General features: G+C 40.2%; 1 protein-coding gene across 1 annotated transcript; it reads left to right on the plus strand.

Annotated features, from left to right (window-relative positions):
• The first annotated feature begins 935 nt into the window (after positions 1-935).
• Positions 936-4,067, plus strand: LOC131240408 (probable terpene synthase 2). Its single transcript, XM_058238657.1, has 6 exons — positions 936-1,132; positions 1,586-1,847; positions 2,225-2,597; positions 2,786-3,004; positions 3,173-3,311; positions 3,792-4,067. Exons 1-6 carry the CDS (start codon positions 992-994, stop codon positions 4,059-4,061), a joined length of 1,404 nt encoding a protein of 467 aa, XP_058094640.1. The 5' UTR covers positions 936-991; the 3' UTR covers positions 4,062-4,067.
• The last annotated feature ends 996 nt before the right edge of the window (positions 4,068-5,063 follow it).

The following is a 5,063-nucleotide window of genomic DNA, read 5'->3' on the forward strand; positions in this document are numbered from 1 at the left end:
GATGAGGTAGCTTTCATGTATCCTTTCAGATCTATTGTGAAAAGATCTCTCATCCATACTAGGTTTGTTGGTGCACAATTCATGATTCGGGGGAGGATAGAGTGCGACATGTAAGCTCAAGGGGCTAAGGTTTTCCATTCATTATCTCAGAACTAACTGTTGTAAAAAGACCTCTCAGGAAAAAAAAAACTGTTTTTCTTGATGTCCATGAAAAGCGAGGCAACCTCATCGACTCATCCACAAAAGAGTTCTGAGTCGAGTGTTGCATGGTCAATACTCAGTGAAATCACATAGGTTGCAACAACATGATACAAAGATGCTTGGAAATCCCGATTATTGTTACATTTATTAGCTATTCGATTAGTTGCTATTTAAAATAATGTCAGAAAAACAGTCCATATATATATATATTAAGTGGAAAGATTCCACTGATTTCATTAATCACAGCGATTTACATTCATTCGGGAGGGTCCAAACCAAAAAATCGGACCACACCTATCATATAACCAAGGCTGGGGCAAACAAAACCAGCCTGAAAACTTTGAAAAACCGCTGGAAAGCCCTCTGCAAACAACCCCAGAAGGGGAACTGGAACTGCTCAAGACCTTCTCAATGTCTCAAGGCCTACCATGTCCAGAAGGAGAGCACCCCTAGCTGAACTCATAAACATGGATGGCCAGATTCAACGAGTAAAACTCATAAACATGGATGGCCAGAGCCGTCGAATCCTTGCCTTTTTGATCCACCTAGCCACCTACCAAACAAACTGTCTTGATCATCACATCTTTTGAACGTGTAACATGAGGTCATGATGCAGAACTTGTCTACCCACAGACAATCAAAGACAGATGAAAACTCAGTACACAACATGTATTGCGTGTCCCTGGGGCCTTAAATACCCATAATCTGCCTGTCTTGGACCAGACAAGCCTTCAGTTAAAAAGGCAAAAAAAAAAAAAAATACTTGTTTCAATTCCATCCATCTATTGAAATGGCTCATCAAGGTCCGCCTTCTCTTTGTTCTACCCTTCAAGCCACCAAAATGGGAAAGCCTGAGGTTGTCCGCCAAACAGCCACTTTTCACCCAACGGTGTGGGGTGATCACTTCCTTAACTACTCAGGAGACCAAAAGGTAGGAATTTATTTCACACACGACCATGTGATGACATGCGTGAATGACATCCACGCCATTCATCATGTAGGCCTATCAGATACGCTTGTGGCTTTAAAATCCTGTCTTTCAACATAGCCAGCATGTGTGGGCCAGACGTGTGCAAGGAGAATGCAGAGTAAAATGAAAAAGAGAAGAAAATCACTGCTGTTAGACAATCCATGTACATAGCATCAGCCTCATTTTTAGGCTGCAGTACGTGCGTGGGGATGTCCATGCGTGAACAATGTGGATGTTGACTATGTTTGCTCCTTTGTGGAGAGTATTACTCTTAGCTGCACGTGTTGCAGGTGCATGTGCAAATCCATGCACGTTAGATCATGTATTCATGTACGCAAAATTTCAAAATTCATAATTCAAGAAAAAATAAATAATCTATTAGTATTTTTGAGTTTGTCGATGGAATGGATGCAGAAGGTGGATGCATGGACGAGAAAGGTTGAAATGCTTAAGGAAGAAGTGAGAAGGATGCTTTTCAACACCCATGGTTCAGTGCAAGAAATGAATCTGATTGATGATATTCAACGGCTGGGAGTGGCGTATCACTTTGAAAACGAGATAGACGAGGCATTACACCGTATGTATGGTGAATATACGAAAGTTCAATATGATGATTTGTACGCCGTTGCACTCCGATTCAGACTGCTAAGGCAAGGAGGGTACAACGTGTCTTCTGGTATAAGAATCTCTCTCTCTCTCTCTCTCTCTATGCGCGTAGGCATATTTATATAATAAAAAAACACATGATGTTCTAGACCATTCATCTATTAGAAGATTAAACCATAGATGGGATGTATGGGAAATGAATCTTTCCCTTCATGTCAACATCATCTAAAAACACATTTTAGCGTTTGCACCCCTTTTCTACGAGGTGTGAGAAGCGGATTGAGATCTCTCTGTTCAGTGAGATTTGTGCGAGTGGCGCACAAGTGATGGGACCTTTTAGACGAATGGTCTGGACATCACATGCATGCTCTCATGCACCACACATGCACAAGCACCATCACAAGACCATTTATAGATGATGTCATGAAATTTTGAATGGCAAAGCAGATGTTTTCAGAAATTTCAAAGATGAGGATGGAAACTTCAAAGAAACCCTGAGAAGTGATGTGAGGGGTATGTTAAGCTTATATGAAGCTGCATACTTAGGCATACAAGGAGAAGATATATTGGATGAAGCCATTGTTTTCACTAGTGGTCACCTTAAGACCATCGTGGACCACCTTCATCCTCCACTTGTTGCAAAGGTACGTCGAGCCCTAGAGCTTCCACTACACAAGCGCATACCAAGGCTGGAGTCAAGGTACTACATCTCACTCTATCAAGAAGATGAGTCTCACAACGATGTGTTGCTTGAGCTTGCAAGATTGGATTTTAATTGTCTGCAGTCTCTGCATCAGAGAGAGTTGAGGGACCTCTCTAGGTAAGTTTCATTATTATTTTAGTGACGCATTTGGATGGTATCCTTAATAATATGATACATTGATGCGTAGGTGGTGGAACGATCTTGGGATTGACTCAATTGAGCATCCAAACACAGTGCAACTAGTAACAAATGAACCATCTAATTCTCACTAATATGATATATTGATGTGTCGACGTTTGTTGTAGGTGGTGGAAAGATCTTGGGCTTGCAACCAAGTACCCTTTTGCAAGAGATAGATTGGTGGAAACCTACTTTTGGATTTTGGGAGTGTACTTTGAGCCTCAGTACACCCGTGCAAGAGCCATAAAAACCAAAATAATGAAACTTTTGTCGATAATTGATGACATTTACGATGCATACGCCACGTTCGACGAACTTGAAATATTCACTAATGCAGTCTACAGGTATAAATCTGGAACCCTCCTTGAAATTTCAATATTCTTGCTGAAATCACTCTAGAGGGTTAATGGTGGTTGATAAACTATAAACTGGGAAATGGTCCATCTTTCTTATGCAACTGATTACCGTGGAAACACTATCGATGTGAAATGTTAGAGACTAATAACTTTCAGGTGGGAACTTGAGGCTACAGAAGGGCTTCCAGATTACATGAAGGCTTGCTATCTTGCAATCCTGAACACAGTAGATGAAATAGAGAGCCAGATGATGCCGGAGGAAAAATTCTATCGTACAAACTACATAAAAAGAGAAGTATGACATCCAAACTCTACTTCATGAGAGTTATTACAGTCATAGGGCAATACCACTAGCTAGGCACAAGGTCTAGCCTAGGTGAGTCCATGCCTGGCCTGATAAATTGTAAGGCCGGCCATTTCCAACTATATCCATCTAGGTCCAGGCTCGTTGGTGATGACTGGTATTACAGTAGGTTGGAATTGGATCCGGTTGACCCACTGAAATATTGTTCATCCAAACCGTTTATGAGTAGGTCAGTTATGGATTGAGCAATTTTTTTCAATGGTTCAAATATACTGAACTGAAAAAGCAATATGCCAATCATGTGTTTAAGATTTTCAAATGGGAGTATTGGTTCATTCAATCTAGATGATTGGTATTGCAAATGTACAATTGCATGTTCTTCCTCATCATATATACTCCTGTTTATTTTATTTTATTTATTTATTTATTTGAATTTTTCTAAAGGAGTTTGGTTTGATATGGCATGATCAGATGAAGGTGTTCGTCCAGTCCTACATGGATGAAGCCAAATGGGTCAACAGAAAGCACGTGCCTACATTAGGAGAGCATCTTCATGTTTCACTACTCAGTTGCGGCTTCCCATTACTCACTGGCGTTGCTTATGTTGGCATGGGAGATGTGGCCAGCAAGGAAGTCTTTGATTGGCTGAATACCCATCCAAAGTTCATTATGGATTTATCTATTGTATGCCGACTGTTGGATGACATCGCAAGCCATCATGTAAGAATACATATGAATTGAGTAGTAGCCCATGCACATTTTTCCTGGTAAATTAAATGTGCATAGGGATTCCCCACCACCACCAATCATGGATTAATGACTTATCTAAGTCAGATGCAACTCAAACCTAGTTTGGCACAATGAGTCAGCATTGACAATAATCCCGATTGGGTCAGTCATGACTCGGGACTCAGGCCCAAACAATTTGGTCTGAGTTGATTGGTGGAAGAAGTTTTTTTAGGTAATGCATCAACTTGGTACATGTGAGTTCGACACGGTTAGAGATTTTGATAAAGATAAAAAAAATATTGATAATCAATAATTTATATAAACTATAGTTTCCAATACAAATTACTGTTAACTAAAAAGTATGAGATCATTTTTTAAGTGGCAAGTTTTTAAAATGGCTTAACAAGATTTTGAGCTGATTCGTTGTGAAACTTTCTGTTTTATGTGTGACTCAATTCAGACTTGGCATGGTATACCGAGCCGACTCGACATGACAAACTGAAGCAAAGCACTATTTAATGAGATGCTGATAAATTCTATATTTTATATATCTAATCCCTGCTGAAACTATTTTAAACATTTACTGATAATTATTGAATTTTTAATCTTTATAACTATTAGAAAGTAAGTCGAATCAGGTTGAGCTTTCAAGTCCACCCGACCGGCTAAGGTTTGACTTGAGTCAAGTTTTCGTATTGTACATGTTCTTATCACCCATTTATGTTGCTGATACCTGAAGTTTGAGCAAGAGAGGGAGCATGTTGCTTCAACTGTCGAGTGCTACATGAAGGAGCATGGTGTATCAGAGGAAGAAGCATATACCAAGCTTCGAGAAATGATTGCTATGGGGTGGAAGGACATAAACAAGGCATGCCTGGGACCGACTCTTATCCCATTGCCACTTCTTCTTCGAGGGACCAACCTCCCACGTGTGATAGAAGGCCTATACATCCATGGAGATGGATATACTAATTCCAAACATGAGACGAAAGAGAAAGTCATTGCGGTGCTTGT

This window comes from Magnolia sinica, chromosome 1 (genome assembly GCF_029962835.1).
Source record: "Magnolia sinica isolate HGM2019 chromosome 1, MsV1, whole genome shotgun sequence".
NCBI lineage: Eukaryota > Viridiplantae > Streptophyta > Magnoliopsida > Magnoliales > Magnoliaceae > Magnolia > Magnolia sinica.